General features: G+C 44.1%; 3 protein-coding genes across 4 annotated transcripts; 2 read left to right on the forward strand and 1 right to left on the reverse strand.

Moving 5' to 3' along the window:
- Positions 1-604: 604 nt before the first annotated feature.
- Positions 605-4,535, reverse strand: LOC136490116 (uncharacterized). Its single transcript, XM_066486597.1, has 5 exons — positions 4,051-4,535; positions 3,189-3,425; positions 2,648-2,731; positions 1,693-1,822; positions 605-1,337 (listed from the first exon to the last, which is right to left on the reverse strand). The coding sequence occupies exons 1-5, from the start codon at positions 4,380-4,382 to the stop codon at positions 912-914; spliced, it is 1,209 nt and encodes a 402-aa protein (XP_066342694.1). The 5' UTR covers positions 4,383-4,535; the 3' UTR covers positions 605-911.
- A 3,002-nt stretch (positions 4,536-7,537) lies between these two features.
- LOC136490117 (prefoldin subunit 2-like) lies at positions 7,538-9,917 on the forward strand. 2 transcript variants are annotated; one of them, XM_066486598.1, is made up of 2 exons: positions 7,538-7,717; positions 9,269-9,917. In XM_066486598.1, exon 2 carries the CDS (start codon positions 9,319-9,321, stop codon positions 9,751-9,753), a length of 435 nt encoding a protein of 144 aa, XP_066342695.1. In that variant the 5' UTR covers positions 7,538-7,717; positions 9,269-9,318; the 3' UTR covers positions 9,754-9,917. The 2 variants fall into 2 exon arrangements, with proteins under 2 accessions (XP_066342695.1, XP_066342696.1); XM_066486599.1 differs by having other exon boundaries at positions 9,299-9,917.
- A 611-nt stretch (positions 9,918-10,528) lies between these two features.
- Positions 10,529-16,502, forward strand: LOC136490118 (uncharacterized). Its single transcript, XM_066486600.1, has 6 exons — positions 10,529-10,864; positions 11,544-12,044; positions 12,884-13,023; positions 13,162-13,282; positions 14,005-14,145; positions 16,054-16,502. The coding sequence occupies exons 1-6, from the start codon at positions 10,655-10,657 to the stop codon at positions 16,141-16,143; spliced, it is 1,203 nt and encodes a 400-aa protein (XP_066342697.1). The 5' UTR covers positions 10,529-10,654; the 3' UTR covers positions 16,144-16,502.
- Positions 16,503-19,048: the final 2,546 nt, after the last annotated feature.

The following is a 19,048-nucleotide window of genomic DNA, read 5'->3' on the forward strand; positions in this document are numbered from 1 at the left end:
TTGTGTTTGGTTATTGTTTCTTTGAAGTCATACATCTTGAATGTTTTTCAATTCCTGTTATGTATGTGTGTACTGGCCATGCAAAGGAAATGATTGCTGTCAATATGACCAGGTTTAATTTCAACTAGTCTGTCAATGTGACCATGTTTAATATGATGAGCAATTGGCTACTTCCTCACGATGTATAAAATAATGATTTTGCAATGTGACCTATTTCAACTAGTCTGTAATGATATTGGCTCACCTCAGCCTAGCGGACTAGTCTGTCAATGTGACCATGTTTAATATGATGAGCAATTGGCTACTTCCTCACGATGTATAAAATAATGATTTTGCAATGTGACCTATTTCAACTAGTCTGTAATGATATTGGCTCACCTCAGCCTAGCGGTCCTAATTGTTTTCCAAGTTTGAAATGGTTGATTGGTTTGCACCTGATACATTGCCCACCTCAGCAGCTGGGACAACTCTGATCTGCTCCAATGGCAGTTATGCTATGAGAAAGTTAAGGGTTTATCATCAATACATCTGAACCGGAACAATAGATCCATGAGACAGGTATTTCTAGGTTTAAACCAGAAAAAAATCAGCTGAAAATGAACATCTTCACTCCAATAACATGAATTGTACATTAAACTGCAGGCTACCGCAACACCTCACATCAGAGAGACTAGCACAACAAATCCACAATCAACTATTGGCACTAATGCCACAAATACAGCCGATTTCATTACACATGACTGCAGACATAGTTCTTAGGCTCTAACATAGCCCTGCAAAAGACTGCCGCAACGACCACCTGCCGAAACTGAACATCTTCAGTGAAAAGAGCCAGAACTTCGTCACAAAAGGGGCTGAGCCTACAGTAGGGCACCAAAAGAGATCCATGATCCTGATCACTGTTCATGGGCTCATGGCATGTTGAGCCGAGACCGCAGCCTGCTTGCGATGCAGTCAGGGCTTCGTTTAACGTACTTCCTCTTCCTTGACATTGGCTTAGAAGATGGAGTGACACACCCAGCATCCTTGTTGGCTTGATCATCCTGGCAATCAGATGTCACCACGGACTCACTTCTGCTATCATCTTTGTCACCATGAGAACTCTTCTTCACTTGGCGGCGAGTTGCTTTGTTCAGCTTAGCTCTGCTGCTCGTTTCTCCATCCTCTGGGATCTCATTGGCATCCAGGCCATCATGATCAGAAATGCATGAGGTTTCAGATTTAGCAGACAGCAACTCCTTTTTGTCAGCTGAGCTTGAATCCTCTGAGTTAACTGATGAGGCTCGATGTGTTGCAATTAAAAAGTGTGCCACAGATTTGTACCCAAGTCCAACCACCTGCATGAAGGAAGATGCAGGATTGTCAGAATTATTGAATCATTGACAAATTGGTATTGTCAGAATTATTGAATCATTGACAAATTGGTATATGCATACTACCAACATTAGATCCAAATATGCATACAAACTACATTGGATCCAGTCCATTACCTAGCTTTTTCCTAACATAAATTAACTACAATAACAACAAAGTCTCTAGCCACAACCAAGTAGGTTAGACATAGACTACACACAGAACCTAACAAGAGACGCATGATCCAGAAACAAAGGAGATATTATTTTAAGTTGTTTCCGCTTCAGTTAGCAGTTTGTGCATTTCAAAGGTAATAGGGAATATTGCTACTAAATATACCTTCCTATACGCAGCACCAGTAGGGAACCATCCTTTCTTAGTTCTGCATATACTGCAATTACAGATGCCACGGCAAACTGGACATATCCAGTTAGGATTCTTTTTAACTTCTAACACATTCTCACCATACCTGCATCAGCAACAAAGTGTCAACCAGAAACAAACTAACTATCCTTGCATGGAGAACAGAAAACAGAGCGCAATTTGCATTCAGATGCATGTAGTGTTTCAACATTTTTCAACTAAGTGTAGGGAACACATGGAATGCTTTTAATTAGCACAGAACTGCAGCTGAAAATTTCTCGCAAAATTAAGTCAGTTAAGTACTTTCTATATATATTGCAACCCAAATCCTAGAGAGGTGTGTACAAAAATAATCAAAGAAAAAACGTACAGCTTCAGCATTAGTAAATTTGTTTTAATTTGTGAAACGTAAATTGGAAAGTCTCTGTTATATTTTTGTAAGCACAAATAAGTCCATCTAGGTTTGTCCTAAATCAGAAAAAAAAAACTTTGACTAACAATGTCTATTAACATATAGCTTTTCAAATGAAAAGAGTTAAGATATGTAGTTTTTTATTGTAAGTCTAAATAACGTCAGTCTTGTGTGGGCAATCTATATAAAACATTAGATATCAATTGTCCAAGTAAAAAGGGTTTGACTTAAGATAAACCTAGATAGATTTAAATTTGTAAGCGAAAGAAGTATACTGCTAAACTTCTATAGCAAAAATTGTCCTTTTGTTTTCAGGTGTATATGCTATATGCAGAACAGGGAATTCATTGCAAGTCACAAATTGTGTCTAACACATATCCTTAATAAGAAAATGACAGAGATGACACAGCTCATGAATGTACAATTGATAATTCTATGCTTAATTTTGTCTAGCAGCAGAGCAGGTCAACATTTAACCATAATAATGAGAAAATACTATTAGTATAAAGAAATGCTCACCTCATGTACAAACAATCTCCACAAAACTGCCCTTGGACAATCTGGCATTTACAGCAGCTTGTATGATGACCAAGAGTTTTCTGTCTGTAACATGGAAGCATTATGCCATTATACCAAAGGTGAAGGAAATTAATACAGAAAATATGCTACAAGATTATATACATCAGGCATCCTCCAGATCATTAACCATAAAAACCTCTGAACAAGGAAATTAACTTGCCATTTATACCAACATAGAAAAAACGAACTTGAGCATATATTAAAATTCGCCTCTACACTTCAGTGTGCACATTGATGTTTATATAACATTCACAAACAACATCATATTAGAAAAGAGGTAGTAAAAAAATATTTAACAGTGCACTAGCAGAAGATTGTCATTGTATTAAGACCACCACCACCTCTCCCATGTCAAAATATGGGAACTGCATTATTGTTACTGTTATTAAAGTAGTAAATGTTTTGTTCATTACAACATATGGCAAAGGCAACTTATTCAAACATAGAGAATTCCCAAATAGTTATTCCAGTAGAGACTTACCGGCACTGATGACAGGTTTGACCCCTCACTTGATCATAGATGCGCTTTCCATCCTTGCCATAGCCATCGACAAAGAGAGTCCAAGGAGTGCTGCATGTACCCAAGAGCTTGTCGTGCTCTTCAGTATATATTTCTTCCTTGGCTCCTATCTCTATTACTGCTGTTTTGCCATCTTCAGAGTGTTTCTCTTTCTTTGGCTCAGTTTCACAATAGATTACTGGTTCCACGTCCTTCAACCTTAAAAAACAAACAAAAAAAGGTTTTAAGAAGATTACTGCTAAGATCCAATGAGATACGATTGCAGGACGAGGACATCTACATCCAGTGTTTATTAAACCTATTTTATTTATTTAACATGTGGCAAACAAATTTGGAGCAGAAAACATAACTGACAATTTTGTACTGCCTCGTGGAAAGGCATTAGGAGTTAACGCCATTAGGACAAGATTGCGCACATGTTATTGACATGACAGTATCGTTATGGGAAAAAAGAAAGGACAGCCACATCCATTCAGATCCATACACACTGAAACTACAATACAAGCACCAGATGAAATAGACAGCGATACTTATACTGAAACGTGTTGAGCTAAGGTGTAAAGGGGTGGAAAGAATAGTAAAACATTCCACAAACAGGAACTGCAGGTAGATCCGTTCAGATGACGAAAAATAAACGACTGTCAATCATCGCTATACTAGATTCATGAAGACACAGGACGCGCTGAATAAAAAGAACAGATGTTTGCACATTCCACAGACTCGCGACCCCAGCCGTTCCGGAGGCAAGAACCCGCAGGCATCACAAGAAAGTAATAATCAGGACACGCATCCACCACCGCAAAGAAGACGATTCGGTCCGTACCTGAGCGACCTCCGCGAGGGCGTCGGCGGCGCGGGCTTCACCCTGGCCGCGTCAACGGACCCTGGCTCCACGGGCTTCCGGCGCCGCCGCCCACTGCCCGAGGTGGCGGCAGACTGGCTGAGGGTGTGCGCGAGGTCGAGGATGCCGAGCTTCTGCATCCGCTCCATGTTCTCCCGGATCCTCGCGGCCCTCTCGCGCTCGTAGTCCCCCATCACCTCCTCCGGCTCGGCCGGCGCGGCCAGCGGGGACGCCGGGTTCTTCGGCGGCCGGCCCCGCCGTCTCGGGGCCGTCGCCGGCGACAGGTCCGCGGGGCCGGAAACGGCGGCTGCCATGGCTCTCCGGGAACGGCGGGAGGCGAGGAACGGGGATTGGGATTGGGGGATTTCTCCGGTGCGGGCCGTGCGGCGGGGTTTATAGGGAAGGGAACCGCGCCGGCGCGCCCAATAGGAAGGAGGCGGAGGGGAGGGGAAGCGGCAAGCACAACGGTCACATGTGCGGGGGGCGTGGTGGGTTTATGGGCGAGCTGCGGCGAGTCGACCGCCGCCACCCGCCGCGCTTCATCCTGTGCGGTTGACTCGTGGGACCAGGGGCACCGACGTCCGCCGGGGCCACTTGTCGGTGGAAGGGAGTAGGACGCTCGTGACCGCGTCGGGGTGCACGTGGCGGCGGGTACGGGGGCGTCGGGGCGCGCGCGGTGACGGGACGGGAGCGCGGGATCGACCAGCGGGTTTCCCGCGCAATTCCTCCGCTCACTGACAGGAGCGTGCCTGGGTTCTGGGTAGGTCAATGACAGGTGGGGTCGGCGCGGAGTGGCTCTAGGAAGGGTGGTGGTCGTGCGAGGCGGGAACTGGGGAGAGAGAGCGCTCGGCGCTCGAGAGTACCAGACCTGCTGTTCGTCACGCCACGGCCCAACGGGCTACAGCCTACCGAGAAGAGAGGGAGTGGCTTAGCTGGGCTAGCTGGCTGCAGCTGAGTAGGAGCAGTAGGCTGCGGCATGTCTTTTTTTTTTTTTTTTGGAAATCGTCGATTGGATTGGGACGGCCAATGGAAATGTAGTTGCTGTTCACCAGAGCCGTTTTTCTCTCTCCTCCTTTCCTCTCTCACTAACACAACCGGAGCCGGAGAAGCTCGTTTTTCTGGCTCCGGAGCCGCGGAAATCCCGTGAAATCCCGTTACACTGCAGGAGCCGGAGCCCAGCCAAACGGGGCCTAAATCCCGTGAAATCGAAAGCGAATGGACTGACTTATGGACGGGCAAAGAGAGACGTTGAAATCGAACGTTTGAATTTCGATTTCGAATGAGAAGATTGCTTCTTCACCGTTTCCGTTTGTGTTGGTGGCCTCGAATCGTGGTTGGGATTTTGGGAACTTGGGGGATGTTCGGTGGAATTGCAATTGCAATGTCACATCATCGTTACAGAGTGCCGAGATGGATAATCATATATTGGTCCTACTCGTTTTGCTCAAACCTGGCTTATGCTTATGTTTATACTGATTTGTTATGAGAGAAGAAAAATATTGTTCGTTCACTGAAAAGTACTGCTGGTACTGCAGAATAGGGCGATTTAGTTCATTTTATGTTCTGTGTGCACGTAGGTACTCCCTATTCTCGTACACTCTAATTTCTATGTATCAAATCGAGTTTTCGTGTTGCATATTTGTTTGATAGGGCGAATCTATAGAGGCCCCAAGTGAGGGTCTAGACCATCGCTCAATTTCAAAGTCTAGTTCTATATTCGGTTTTTTACTCCCCTTCGGACGTGGTTCATCCTCATCCACCCATCTGCGGACCTAGGCCTACTCTGCGCTGTGCGCCCCCGCTTGCGGGACGGACTCCGCCCACGCCGCTTGCCGACGCCACCCCTGCTTGGACTTGCGCTTCCTATCGCGACCACGCTCCATCCGCATGCTGCGCCCACTGCCGAGGTCCGTGGCGCCGACGTGCTCCCCACCGGCGACCTCCATGCACTACGTGGCATCAAGCCCCGCCCCGGCGTCGAGCTCCACAACAACAAGCTCCATTCGTCCAAGCAGCAAGGTGACATTGCGCGGAAAAAAATGTTGCAAGCGTATGTTTCAAGTGTTTCAGAGGTATGTTGCAAATGTTTCGTATGGATATTGCAAAAGTAGAATATGATGTTGCACATGCTGCGATGGTTGTGCATGGATGTTGCATTTTATCTGTTTTTCCAGGCGTATGTTTCAAGTGTGTTTACCTGGATGTTGCATATGTTTTACATATATGTTGTAAGTGTTTTATCTGGATGTTGCTTATGTGTTGCAATGGTTTTTAAGTATTTCATATGTTTTTTGCAAGTGTTTGAGACACATGTTTCAAACGTTTTATCTGTCTTCGGACCTATGTTACAAGTGTTGTGTCTGAATGTTTCGAAAGTAGATTTGGTGTTGCATCTTTCTCATCGCCTTCTGCTGCCTCGCATTAGTGTCTCCTTTTCACCTTCTGCTACCTTGCATCCTTCTCAGACAGCGGCAGGGGCCGATGGAGGGGGCGCATCGAGGGACGGCGCGTGGACGCGAGCGCATGCTCTCGCCTTCTATTACGCGGGCACCTTTTGTTATGCGGACAGGTAGTGCTTCGGTCCCTTTAGTTTTTCTGTTACGTGGGATGCTGAGATGGGACTATCCTATTGGTGGGCGGTGACGGCAGCCCACGCTTCGATTGGCTGAGCTGCGTTCAAACGTGTTGCTAGCGCCAGATGTCCAAGCGCTAGTGCCTCTTTTACTAGTAGTGCCACAATCAACCCAACTAAAAATAAATTTAAGCTAGTTTTATATTTTTATGATCTAAAAAAATTCTACAAAATTTCTAAGATTAAACCATATTTTGGGTTTTAGGTTCATATTTTTAAAAAATTAGGTAGTTTTCTTGGAAATTTATTTCCATTTTTTTTTGGGTAAAGTCTATTTGATCCGACTATCAACGTAGTTTGTTTCATCTCCCTCTTGGCTGACAAGGCGCTTTATAGGTATTGTTCTCCTAAACAATTATTTAGCACGTTTACACACCGTTTAGATGCTATATTGTGATACACTGTTTTCATTTAATTGGTCAATTTGTCAATTTAAATGGCTCTGCTCGTTTCATCATCCGTTTTGTCCAAATAATGGCATAAGTAACCAACTTTTTAGGGTTTAGTGCTCGTAAAACTTCTGACATCATGTCATATTTAGATTACGCCACCTTGAAAACCATTTAAGGAGGAAAAAACAACTAGTTTCAATAGTTATTAAGAGTCAAAACATCGACTTTTCTAGTCTGCGGAGGTAAATTGGACCACAACCATAATCAACGGAGGTTAATATTTTTTCTCGTATATGGATGTTTGACAATTGACATAGGCCTGCTGTTATTAACTGCTGGGCTTTTTTTTGTTTGTTGGGCCGTCAGCTATGAATCAAAGGCTCAGAGCTAACCTTCTTAACAGCCCAGTCTACCTCAAGTGGCCCAACACGAAGCCACCTTCGACGGTTCGACCTCTTCCGCACTTCCCCATCCCACCCTCGACGGCCGCCGACGACCGCCCGAGTCCTTCCGCTGTTCCGCGCCGCCTAGGCGTGTCCCGCCACTTGAAGGAGTTCTTCTCCTCCGACTCTGCCTCAGGGCTTCCCTCTCCATCCCCGAGCTTGGCTCGCTGCTTCTTTCCCTTGTAAGCAAGCCGTTGGTTGGATCGATTGCCTTGACAGTGAGCGAGTTCCGTTCTATAGGATCTATTTCGCTATCCCGAGCACCCAAACTGTGATCTTTTTTTTTCCTGAGCTGTCCATCCATGATCTAGCTTGTTACGGATTTGTGTGCTGCGGCCGTATTAGTGTAGCAGTTTATTTTCAAATTTTTTTCGGCGGCTCAACTGACCCCGTCCCCGAGTTAGGTTGGGTATATTCGGCGGCTACAGTTAGATTTTCTTCTTTCAACTGTTGCTAATTTTTTCAGCGCTTCAATAGTGTAGCAATTTTGCCACCAGCCGAATCCTCATATCTTATGTCCTATGCCTTGTCCAACTAGCATGAAGGGAACTACTGAAGGTGAATTATAAGGGTAAATTGTGCTCTTCTTTTTTTCGGTGTGATCTTACCATCAGCAAGAGGCAAAGGTTAACGTATTGAATCCCATGTTTCCTTCTTACTGAAACCATTCTGAAAAAAAATCAGGGGTCTATACACTTGTTTCTTGCTGTAAGTCTGAAACCATTCTTGGAATTTTGGGGGGCCCTATATTTCTTTCTTACTGAACAACCATGCTGAGAAATCTGCGTGCCCAAATTAACTATTGACATGTCCCACTTGCATCTTGAATCCCGTATTGAGGTGACGCTAATTCTTGTGTTTGGGAGGAAACATCTTTTTATCCAAATCATCGTGTGTTGCATCACAAGTAACGCAGAATGGTGCTAGTAGATGGTAGGCTATTGAATGGCTCTGCTATGCAAGTTCTTTCTCTCTTTGCCAGTTGGTTATAGTATTTTCCTTACTATTTTCATGATCTATTTATTTGCTCACTTAACTTGAAATATGTTATTCTATTTCTGGGATCTGCTGAACTCATTAAATGTTGATGTTAGTGAACTTTCCTTTCCGGTATGTTATTCTTTTCATCATTTCCATGAGAGTAAGGAGCATGAAGTCTGCGTTTGCAATAATTCATATACCGTTATAGTCATAAAAAGGGTGACAGCTTGGATGTGCATCGCTAACTAATACCATATTCCTCCTTGGAGTCTTAAATAAAGCTGTCTACTTACTCAGTGAATAGGCAAGACTATATTTAATTTGCATGGCCAAATATAGCTTACGAGAAATCAGGCAAATCGTGATATTATGAGATGTACGTAAGAAAGATTACTCAGTAGTTCATGAGTTAATTTGCCTTGGAACCTGGTGTCGCACACATTAATTCGGGCAGCATAGCGCACAAAAGCTACAGACCCCCCCCCCCCCCCCCTGGGGCTCATTTTTGCTTTTGTTTACTGTTTGTTTGACCATATTGATTGCTGGGTAATGTGTATTTAGTCTCACAGAAATGTGTTTCTCTGTGTCGATATGTTTACCTTTGCAATGTAACATTATATCTTCGTCTTTTCTTTATTTAGTTCTCTTCATACTCTTTAATGCTATAGGAGCTCGTTTATTGTGTGTCTCAGATGCTGTGATGAACTCTGGGCTGGTGCCCTGTGGTTAAAAGATGTCTTTTCTCTGAGCAGGTTCTTGTTATTCGTGATTTCATACAACAGTTATCTGCATCGCACGGGAAATGGCAAGCAAAGCAGGTGGTGATGGCAAAGAAGCCATAAACGAGCAAGTAATTGCCAACACTTATGCCAACATGCGTACCGAAATGAACCAGCTCTACACCAAGATCACAGAGCTGGAGATGGAGGTCAGCGAGCACTCCCTTGTGATCGGCGCGATCGAGCCACTGGACCCCTCGAGGCGCTGCTACAGGATGATTGGCGGCGTCCTGGTCGAAAGGACCATCAAGGAGGTCCTGCCTGCTGTGAAGCGCAACAAGGAAGGCCTCGAAGAGGTGATTGCTCGCATGCACGAGGCACTGGAGAGGAAGAAGAAGGAGATCACCGAGTTCGAGCTCAAGTACAAGATCAGGATCCGGAAGGCTGACAATGACGCCGAGGACGAAGGCGGCAAGAAGGAAGGCACTGCGCAGGGAGTCCTTGTTGGTCCTGCCTGACAGTAAAACTTAATTAGAGTGACCTGCATGGTACTACTGCTTTATGGTGCCCAGGCTGCTCTTTGCTAGATGTGTGTGTTTTGGGGCGACATGCTTCTGTAGAACCAGCAATTTTGTGTAAAAGATGAGGACCAATGTGAATGTGAACTGAAATAGTTTGGCAAGCTGAGTCATGGTTTGTTTCTTTATCTGTTCTTCGGGTGCTGTGGCAATCCATGTATTTCTGTTTGTTGATGACTCATTGCAAATTTCCCAGGATCACAAGTTCTGTCCGGGACTCCTTTTATTATCTTCTCAAGATAATTGTGGATTAGTAATATGTTTGACTTCATTTCAACTGATGCTGAAATATTACTGATAATTGAGCTGTTTCAATGGTATACCAGCTTGCTGTTACTTGAGACGGCCCTGTTCGCTTGAACTTATCACCCTGGCTTATCGGCCATGGTACAGTATTTTTCTCCCACAACAAATCAACCAACGGTATTTTTCAGCCTGACTTAGTTTTGCTAGCTGCCTAGCTCCAGTATGGTAGGAAACAGCTACAGGTTTCCTGAGCTTTGAGAATTGTTACTTGGGAATATTTCCTAAACAAGACCTAAAAATTGAGAAACGTAACATGATTTTGTGGAATCATCAAAAACTGATTTAAATCTACTCTGTTTTCAAATTTGAAACTGGCCCAAAAATTCTTGTAATTTGTTTAGGAGCAGGAGCAATTTCCCCCTGACCTATGATCCGACGGTGGCGATTTAGCGCTCGGCCAACCTCGGCCCCTGCCACAACGGCCTCACTTCACCTGTTCACCAGCTGCCCTTCCCCGCGGCGCCGCCGCAATCCCCACGGGCCCCAAAACCCTAAGGTCTCCTAGCCATTCCCCAACGAAACCCCAGACCACGAGATGGCCCCCGGTGGCGAGGGTAAGCCAAACACGGGCGGCGGCAGCGGTGGCGCCAAGGGTGGTGGGAGGAAGCGCAAGTTCCTTCCCCACGGCAAGCCGGTGCGGAAGGGGGCCTACCCGCTGCGCCCCGGCGTGCAGGGCTTCTTCATCACCTGCGACGGCGGCCGCGAGCGCCAGGCCACCCGCGAGGCGCTCTCCCTCCTTGACTCCGTAAGCTGCTCCTCACTAGTCCTCTTCTGTCTTCTCCGTGCGTGTCATTGGCCCGCGTGTAGAGTGTACTAGTGCGGCCTTTCGTTGCGACGCTCGCTCGCTAGGTGTTCGTTAAATTCCCCGCGCCTGCCTGGTCTGGTGGAGGGCGGTGTGCCGGTGTGAATCACAGCGGACTCGTCGCCAGTTTAGCTGGTGATTTTCCTGCTGATGAGTTCGCGCTGTCGCTTAATCTTGCTTGTCATCAGGTGTGTGTGGGCGTAATCGCTGTGCTGTGCTTGGTGTTCCTGTGGCTGCACATATTGCATGTTTTGTTGTGCACCTTTTCGATTAACTGGCCAAAAGCCTAAAATGTGGAAAGCAGCTAATATTGTAGATTGGTACTCTTAGCTCCCTGAATTTTAGATTGTGTGTTGGTTGCAATTGGATACCTGGTCGTGGCATTAGTAGGGTTTTATGTGCACAAGTCCACACAGACGATTATACCTGGTTTATACAACAGTTGTAAGTTGTGCAATGTGATGGAACTGCTGGCCATTATGCCTTGTTATTGCAAGTTTACTTACCATGCTTTCTGTCCAGGGAAATGATGTTATTTTGCTTGTTGCTTTACTTTGTACGATCAATCTTGCTAATATGCTTTTGGCTCATTATGATGTGTACTGCGTTCTTGTTTCTGAAGTTCTATGAAGGCCTAGTGGATGGGAAAGGATCGGATGAGAAGCCTAAAAACATTCCAGACAAGCCACTGAACAAAAAGATAAAGTTTGAGGACTCTGATTCCTCAGATGATGAGGATGAAGACCACTCTGGTGAGGAAGCTGACAATGGGAATGGGAATGGTGTGGAGAAAGGTAAAACCACTCCATCCGAGAAGCAACAGGGGGTGCTTGATGCCTCTGATACTGCGAGCAAGGACAATACCGCTCCGTCTGAGAAGCAACAGGAGGTGATTGATACCACTGATACCACGAGCAAGGATAATGAGGAACAAGCAGTCACTGCTGATGAACCAAGAGAAAAGAAGCAACGTGTCGAAGACCCTCCAGTTTCTGAGCAGACTGTACAAAAAGAGACTGCTGATGAACCAAAGGAGTCCACTAATAAACCAAAAGAGTCCAGTGAAAAAAATATTGACGATTTGATTGACGAAGACCTGAAAGAAATAGGGGACAGGAAAAAGGTATGTTTGCTTTCTGGTGTAGTTATACAGCAAGATATCTGCTACAGTGCTCCTCTCTGTTATGGTATAGTGCATATAATTTATACCAAATAATAAACTGAAGTTTCTAGCATTTTCTGTAGGAAGAAGACAAGAAATACTCCATAGTTGAGGATTGATCAGTGCCATTTATCTTCTCTAAATTTTGTTCTTATTAAGCAGGGGCTTTAGCATAGGAACTTAGGCATGCTCTTAAATTAGTGTAGACTTGTCCACATCCTTTCACTGTTATCATACAAATTTATACTGTAGATCGAACTCCCATAGTGACCCTTAGAATACTGCAATCATATATTCTCCTGCTTAATAATCTTTTCTGGCTCAGATTCGAAATTTTAATTTAGGTTGTACAGGATAAATTTTTTCAGGCATGAACTAACTTTGGAGGTTGATTATTGTTATATATAACTAATCACTTGATAGTTGATACTAGATTTAATCTTGTTGCAACATCGCTGGGTGTTCATGTTAAGTAGTTCAGTACACTTACGCTTAAACAATTTGTTGTGGGATGAAGATCATGTAGGAAATCTATACTAATGAAGTGGTGAAAATTGGTATTATATGCACCTTTTTAGCAACTGTTTGTTTGAACCCTGAGCTGAGGCATCATCCCAGGTCTTATCTGCTTGTGCATTTCATTTGTTTAGTTCTATTGGAAAATTTTCTGGCAACTGCTTTATATTATATGCAAAAACAACACATATTGACTAAGCTATGTATCTGTTTTCTTAAAAAAAATTCCACTACGGTTTATGGCATTATATTCTAACTTATATGACTTTTTGTATTATGAACAGAGGCTCTTTGCAAGCCTTGAGTCTGGCTGCAATGGATGCATATTCATTCAAATGCATAAAAGAGCAGGAGACCCTGGTCCAGTTGAGATTGTACAAAACATGATGTCATCTGCTGCTTTGACTCGCAAACATATGTCAAGGTTCAGATTTGGTGCTATTGCAGCCCATCTTCCCTTGTCATCGTTAATTCTCATTTTTAAAGATGCAGTTTTTCTTTGCTGATACAGATTATTGAGATGCTTTTGCACTTATAAACTCCCCATCTGAATGCATACTAGATTTATTCTGCGAGTTTTGCCTGCTGAGGTGTCATGCTATGCATCCGAAGAGGAAATAACAAAGGCAATTAGTCCCCTTGTTGAAAAATACTTCCCAAAAGAATGCCCTTCAGGCCATAAGGCAAGTTGCCTACCTCATTGCTTCATCATTTTTCTTGTAATCCTTTTGTTAGGGACGAATGGTCTGGTGACAGCTGAAACATTTGCTGACTGAGTTTTTCCTACAGCGCCTCACAGTCAGTGTCTTTATTACTTTGTTGAAGTCCTAGAATTAATATAGGAACATTATTTCAAATGTCATTATCTTTTTAGTCAGAAGTTTTTGGCTCTCTACTTGAAAATAATGTCTAATATTTTTGTTTCATGTCCTACCATTAAATGTTCTGTTCATTGTACTAAAAAGATCGTAGGGTTTTTTCGGGTAGGCTAAGATGGATTTGGACTTTGAATGATATATAGATTATCCCATGGTAGCCAGGCCTGAAGTTTGCAAAAAAGACTATTTTACTTTTCTTGGTACTGACTATTAATTTTTGTGGAGGTTGTGTGTTAGATCATATATGTTCGTGTTATGAATGGATTAGGTACAGTTTTGATTTTGCGATGACAGTGCTACTCTTAGATAAGTTTGATTTAGTTCAGTGAATCAGTTTATAAGTGTCATGCTCCTTAATATGAATCACCCGGCAATTATACTCCTGTGTTTTCTCATCCAAGGAAGTGTGTGAAACATAACCAGACAAACTATAACGTCCATACATATATTCTGAACAAGTATTTTGTTCTCTTTGTTCATTACCTGGAATTGGACATGGTTCCTAACTCGGAACTTTAATCATACAGTTTGCAGTGTTATATGAAGCAAGGTCAAACACAGGAATTGATAGAATGAAAATCATAAATGCAGTAGCGAAATCTGTACCACAACCTCATAAAGTTGACCTGAGCAACCCAGACAAGACTATTGTTGTCCAGATTGCAAAGGTAAATGCTTTTATTTGTAATATGCTTGTGGACTGATACATTGTGCCTTTTTTCTAGTTATACCTGCTGTGGTGATGTGCATGTGGTAATAGAGGGAATAATGACTGAACATTTATTAAATAAAGAGAGAACATGTCAAACTCTGCAGTTACTTATTTTACTTCATGTTTCCTAATTAATTTTTGAATTTCAAATATTGCCTTCATATCCTTGTATAGCATAGTTTCTACAGCTCAGGTTTTATTTGAGTTTTGAGATTATTCTCTTGAAATAACTAATTCCATTATATTATTTGGGGTTTACAAACTCCCAAGGTATTTTTCCTGGTGCCCTTGTTTTATCTGTATATGTTGGTGGCATGGTGTTCAGAGTTAAGATCCTACTTGCCATTTCTACTCTATTCATATAAATTGGTCAATAATAGCAGGCTAAAGGGTTTAGTGATGAGCTTTTCCAGCTACTATAGAGCTGCTTTTCCATTCAGCAGATTATTAAAAGACAAAAGAAAAGAGCATCTTGCTTCCTGGCTGCTGCACACGCACATGACCATACCCACCGCAAAGTTGCTATCGCCTTGCAATTACTCTCCAGTGCAGCAAGCTCTGGCAGCCATGTAGGCTGAGACTCGCATTGTGCTCCTCCAAAAACCGTCCAAAACTGCTGGTAGCGATCATGCACATGTGCCCCAGCATCGATGCGCGCCCATGTCCTAGAGGTACCCGCTGGGCACGACGTCCTGTTCTGCATCGCTGAGTTTGCACTGCACGGGCAGTGCGGAGCCCTTGCACTGCTGGGCCTGTGTGTGACTGGGCACATCATGCTCCACGAGCTGGCGCTGGTGCATGGCTGCAGGTTCATGTGAGGAGCTTGTCGAGCAGACAGACAACGACGAGGCAGCGCTTGCCTTTGTCTGGAGGACCAGATTAGTGCTGCTAAAATAACATTGCTGCTAATGCAGCTACTACTGATATTGCAGGCAATTGCGGCGCTATTTGAAACCTTGAAATTAGTGAGTGAACTTTGTCCTTTTAGACTTGAGTTCGAAGGCATGATAAGCTCCAACCATTTTTCTCCAAATTTACATGACAGTTAAAGCTTTGGGACCAACACTATTACGCTTTTGAATTAGTTGCTATGTCACATCTTATTTAGTTGTAGTTGCAACTAATTTTGGTCCCACATAGATCCCATTTAATGCACCCGCGCTGATCTGATTTAATTGATAGCACAATCTGTTGTGCATGTGGCAACCATTCCTGTGGTATTTACAATGCCTAGTAGATAGGGGAACTCATCCTCTACCTTATGTTCCTTTTCTCCTCATGGTTGCTTTAGAATTGCCACATTAGTGTGATGTGTACCCATTCTTACTTGAAATGTTGACTCGCAGGTTGCTTTAGTTTGTCATTTAGAAATGACCAAATGTTGCTCCTGGATGTTTATGCAGGCAGCAATCTGCACTGTCACTTATATATCGCATTTGTAGGTGCTGGACATGTGTGCCTCTGGCAAGTAAAAATGATAGATGCATCACTACAAGCAAATGATCAAATTTTAATACAGATTGACTAACTTGTATGTTCCTAAGTGTCCCAAGATCACTTGGTACATCATGCTTTTATGTTTTATCCCATTATTAGTATTTTCGTGCTTTCTGTTCTGTGTGTTTCATCCTGTCATATCATTATGTTAGGCCAACACTCTCACGGTGCAACTGGTCAGCACAACACGCCATAGAAGCGGTTGGCTGAGCCAGCCCGGGTTCGAGTCACGGCACCAACTTCTTAAGATGAAAATCAGGGGGACATCTCTCCCCCTGGTCAAATCTTTATATCATTATGTTAGCATGAATTTTCATAAAGCTGAGTGCAAGTTCTGATGGGCTATCATTGTTTGACACTCGAGCAGGCCATATGCATGATTGGAGTCGTGGAAAGGTACAAAGAGCTCTCAAAGTTCAACCTAAGGCAGCTGACTTCACCGGAGTCGGAGAAGTAGCCTTTGGGCCGGTGACGAAATCTTCCAGGCTACACGTGGACCAACTTAAATCAGCTGCAGCGACTTTAGGTGGTTGGGCGCTAGCGAATTAAGTTATGACCGGCTGAACCTCACTGTCTGAAAGATTCAGATGTACCAATTTTTAATGCTTCATTCATATAGGTCAAGATATATAGAGGCATATGATGATGCGTTTGCCACCACTAGTGGTTAGTGGTTGGTTGCTAGTCGATTCATCTTCATGCTTCCCTGGTTAGAGTTATGAAATTTTTGAGGCTATATAGAAAGGTCAGACGATCTTCATGCTTGCCTGAACAATTTTATAGCTTGAATAAATTTGTGTGCAAGGTTCTCTAATCTCTATGCATGGGACCTGGAATTCAAGGAAAATGAGGATCTGTCATTTTCTTTGATCCGAACTTAGGAAGAAGTTTCTGCTATTTCTTTCTTCTGTTTGTGACAGAAAAAATGTCAATCCTTTCGGTGGGTTTTTGTTCTTGTTTCCTCAAAAAAAAGGTCAAGGATTGACAGGTAGACGGATGGCCGTGCTGCCGCCGGATGGATTTGGCCCGCACGGAGAGTCAAAGCGTCAAGAAGCTCCGACCCGCCAGCTGAAACCTACCACCTGTAACGGCGGCTGCCGGCTGGGATGGGATTGATGGCCGGCTGATGTTCTGGTCCATGTGGTTGTTAATTAGGCAGCCAGCAACGTCGCCGTGTTCGCTTGACATATAAGCCATACTTTTTCAGTTAATGAACAGTATTTTTTTCACAGTAAATCAACGGTATTTTCGCTTGCTGGGTCCGTTTGCTTCTTCCAGGCTTCCAGCGTTGCAAAGGTCAGCCGGCGCAGCACGCCGAGATTGGTTGGCAAGAGCAGAACGCGTGATTCATTAAGTGAAAGACTCTAACCGAATAGTTAGAGATGCCACAAGTAAAGATCATAGATCCTAATTGGCTGCAAGTTGAATAAGCAGAGCTTGAGAACAAAGGATGGATGGATGAATCTCCTCTGCGTCGTGGAGGCGGTCGTCTACCTGGGCTCAAAGTCAGACTTCACAAACAACAGGCCCGACCGCCCAAAATAATAAACTGGATTGGATGCAGCTAATAGTGTTTCATTCAAGGACAATTAAGGCGTATTTTATTTACAACAAGACATCAAAATTTTGTATGTTTTGATCAAATACTTAGCGGCAACTATCGACGTGGGAAGGCTGAGAGATATATTGTTTGGTCTCCAAACATGCCAATTCGTAGCGTTGTCACTTGCCAATAGCCAATAGGGAAATGGTAGTTTATTTGGACGGGAAACCATATAGGCCCGTTCGGCTTACCCCATTTTCGACTTGTTCGGTTTCTTTTTTCAGCCGGAACAGTATTTTTCTCTCACAACAATTCAGGCAGAACAGTGTTTTTCAACCAGTTTCAGCCAAAATTCTGCCAGCCGAACGGGCCCTTCGTGATGAGAAAAAAAACATGAATGTTAAACACCACAAGGGTGTTTTAGCACATACAAACACATGATTTTTTTCGTGTCTCTGACATGAGGCTCCGACCGCTCCTCCCCTCCGCGCTCCCGTCCTCCCCTCCGCGTGCTCTCTCTCTCTCTCTCTCACCGGCGACGGGACCGGCGAGCTCCTCCCGGTGCCCGCGCCTCGTCGTGCCCAGGCGACGGCGCCGCGCGCAGCCTCCGGCCAGACCGGACCTCCGCCGTCGCCCTCAGACTGGACCTTCGCTACCGCCTCCGCCGCCCTCAAGTCGGACCTCCGCCACCGCCCCCGCGGCATGGCCGTGCCGTGCCCGCTTCGCCGCGATTTGTTGCTTGTGATCTGTGCCGACACAGCCGCGATGTGTCCTTGTCCTTTCATAGAAAAAAATTATTTCATGTTATCTGTGCCAACGAAAAAGATAAACAGTGCCGCGGGCGACGCGACGGGCGGCTGAAGGTAGAAGATGAACAGTGAGCAACGACCGGCTAAAGGTAGAAGATGAACAGTGCACATGGGCTGCTAGAGGTAGAAGATGAATAGTGCCAGAAAATTTAGGTGTGGAGTTGGGGTAAAACACCCAAGTGTCAAACAGACAGACTCAAAGAAAAAGAAAGAATAAAATGAAGTTGAACTCATACCATCATCTAGTATTGATGATGGAGTCAGCTAATGAAGTTGAACTACTACAACCCTGATCATATAGCTTGTTAAGATTACTTAGAGCCTTCTTTTTATAGCTTGTGTTGGCTTCAGCTTCTCATTTTGTGGCACTGTAGCAATAGCTTCCACGAGCAATGATGCTACACCTACAATACATAAATAAACAGTGCGTGCCAATATTCAGAGAAGTCGATCCTACTGTGATGTGAACTGTGCCAAAGAGAGCCTTCCTTGTTAACAGGAATACAATACAACGACGTATGTAACGCTATCGGTAGTCCTCAAAATAATTGACCCATCATCAGTTGGTGGGACCGGGAATCCCCGTCATCTCTCTTGATAGTCTTCTAGCGTATCCTTTTGATTTCGACGTGAGCTCGCGAGACTAGGCAAAGCATCCCCCCACCCAACCAACCCCCAGCGTGAATTGTGCCTCAATCAGCAAGCAACGAAACCGGGGTGCCATACAAAAACGTAGACAACACGAGTGGCACTGGCATATATTATATACTTATATAGCATAATAAAACAAACCAAAGGAAAAACATGTTTGGTACGTAGGACTTCATTAGGTCGTCTCTGCTCTGGGAACGGAGGAGATAGCTGAAAGTATCGTTGACTGATTTGTAAGACATGACTGAAAATACTATTGACTAATTTGTTGTGAGAGAAAAATAATGTTCATTAGCTAAAAAAGAGCGACTTATAAGCCAAGGGAACAGGATGAGAGGCAGAGAAAAAGCTCGTGAAGT

The sequence above is a fragment of the Miscanthus floridulus genome, chromosome 10 (assembly GCF_019320115.1).
Source record: "Miscanthus floridulus cultivar M001 chromosome 10, ASM1932011v1, whole genome shotgun sequence".
In the NCBI taxonomy this organism is placed as follows: Eukaryota; Viridiplantae; Streptophyta; class Magnoliopsida; order Poales; family Poaceae; genus Miscanthus; species Miscanthus floridulus.